The sequence below is a fragment of the Fonticula alba genome, assembly GCF_000388065.1.
Source record: "Fonticula alba strain ATCC 38817 unplaced genomic scaffold supercont2.2, whole genome shotgun sequence".
Taxonomy (NCBI): Eukaryota; order Rotosphaerida; family Fonticulaceae; genus Fonticula; species Fonticula alba.
The window spans coordinates 1,788,555-1,790,632 of record NW_009242972.1 but is presented as its reverse complement, the minus strand read 5'-3'; the positions used below and the strand labels follow the sequence as shown (position 1 = coordinate 1,790,632).

The 2,078-nt window shown below is 71.9% G+C and overlaps 2 protein-coding genes across 2 annotated transcripts; both read right to left on the bottom strand.

The window, feature by feature from the left end:
- Positions 1-20: 20 nt before the first annotated feature.
- H696_01403 (hypothetical protein) lies at positions 21-952 on the bottom strand (the record flags this gene model as incomplete). The annotated part of the gene is made up of 3 exons (XM_009495299.1): positions 21-116; positions 217-339; positions 479-952. 3 exons carry the CDS (start codon positions 950-952, stop codon positions 21-23), a joined length of 693 nt encoding a protein of 230 aa, XP_009493574.1.
- A 694-nt stretch (positions 953-1,646) lies between these two features.
- H696_01402 (hypothetical protein) lies at positions 1,647-2,048 on the bottom strand (the record flags this gene model as incomplete). Its single annotated transcript, XM_009495298.1, has 1 exon — positions 1,647-2,048. One exon carries the CDS (start codon positions 2,046-2,048, stop codon positions 1,647-1,649), a length of 402 nt encoding a protein of 133 aa, XP_009493573.1.
- Between the last annotated feature and the right edge of the window lie 30 nt (positions 2,049-2,078).

The window sequence follows — 2,078 nt, the reverse complement described above, 5'->3', positions numbered from 1 at the left end:
GGGGGGGGGGCGCCCCGGGCCTACAGCTTCATCACTCGGTCCAGGGCAGACCGGTGCTTGCGCCGGCGGATGCGCAGGAAGGCCAGCGCCAGGAGGAACCCCACCCCGGCGACGAGCTGATGGTGCCCGATCGGGCGCGAGACGAGGGAGACCGTCAGTAGGGGCTCGGGCCATCGGCCGTGTGTGAGCAGGCAGTGCATGCCCCCTGTGACGCACCAGGAACACGATGTACGACACCCGGCGGAATTTGCCCGGCTTCTCGCACGGCCGCAGGACCAGGCCCGTGGGGCAGTCGTAGGAGGACACATAGCCGGTGGGCATGCACTGAGGGTGCTCCATCTGGCAGGCGCATGCCGGCGCGCGCCAGCCGGGGCGAGGGGATGGCCATGGGGCCGGCGAGGATCGAGGAGGGAGGAGGGTGAGGAGGAGAGAGCGAGAGAGCGAGGGGGAGGCGGAGAGAGCCCCATGGCATGCGCACCATGCTCGGGGTGCAGGCACTGCAGGCGATCAGCAGCGGGCAAGGTGCCGGCGCGCGGGGCTTCTCCGGCGCCGGGGCCGGCGGCCGGGGACCGGAGTCTGGCCGGGCCCCCGAGGCAGAACCACCGCTGCCGGAGGGCTGGCGACTGGCGGCCTCCGAGTCGTGGCCGTCATCGGTCTCGAAGAGCGGCGGCAGTGTCGGCGCCGCCGGGATCTCGCCTCGGAGAACCCGCTCGTAGTAGGAAATGCGATACTTGCGGAAGGGGTCCTGCCAGGCGGGCAGGCTCCGGCTGAAGAACCGCCGGACCGGCTTCGGGGGGGTGTTGCAGTCGTGCGGAGCCGAGCCCGACGTGGAAGTTGAGTGCGCCAGGCCCCGGGGGACCGCGAGCGCCACCAAGAGCAAGCTGGCTCCGAGCAGAAGCAGCAGCAGCCGGGGGAGAGCGCCCCAGGCGCGACCACATCCGGACGTGCCCATTGCAGGCCGGGGGAGAGCGCCTCCGCAGGGGAATGGAGTCGCGGTCGGGTGGGCGGAGGTGTATTCCAAGAGGAAGCGAGACGGGAGGACACGCGAAGGCAAGGGAGGAGAGGAGGGACAGGGGATCCGGGGAGCGGGCTGCCGGCCTTGAGGCAGAGGCGCCCGGCCAGCCGGCAAGGCGAGCTTTGGAGCTGCCCTTGGGGTCCGGGGCACCGGCAGAGGGGGAGGGCTGGGCAGGGGCCGCGAGGGGGGACATCGGCCGTCCCACCCGGGCCGCGTCCTGAGGGCATGGCGGATCCGATCGAGGCCGGGGCGCGATCGGAACCTGCCGGGCCGACCTGCGCGCCCGGCCCCCCTCGCGCCGCATACCCTTGGCCGAGGGGGGGGGGGGGGGGGGAGGACGGCGGGGCGAGGACAGCCCGGTGCAACTGCAGCCCCGCTGTGTGTGACGGGCGCACCCCCCCCCCCCCCTCCCTGGCTGGGGGCCGGGAGGCACCCACCCGCACGCCCACACCCACTTATTCATCCACCCACACACGCACGAACTTCGGCCCCCAGCCAGCAGGGCGGGCGGGGGGACGGCCCAAACACCAGGAGGCCGGCCGAAGGAAAGGGGAGCACGGAAAAGAAAAGCCCCGCCGAGGAAAATGACCGATCGACGGCGTATATTGGATCACGTGGGCAGCGACACACATCACTTGAACTGCTTCAGGAGCTTCTTCGCGCGGATCCGCTTGATGCGGATGACGGCGGCCTTGTCGTTGGCCTGGTCCCGGGCGGCGGCGGTGGCCTCGGCCTCCACGCGCTGCAGGGCCGCCTCCAGGGCCTCCGGAGAGAGGGGCTCCTCGGCGGGAGCCGTGGTGGCATCCTTCTTCTTGGGCTTCTTGGGCTTCTTGGGGGCGGTCTCCTCGGTGTCGGCCGGCGCCGGGGTTGCCTCCTGCTCGTCGGCCTCCCCGGCGTCGGTGGACGCCTCGGTGTCCTTCTTGGCCGGGGGGGTCTTCTTCTTGGGATCGGGCTTGGTGAGGCGCTCGCGCTCGGCCTCGACGGCGGCCTTGACGGCGGCGGCGATCTCCTGCTCGATGGCCTCCTCGGTCATGTCCTCCAGATCCTTGAGAGTGGCGGCGAG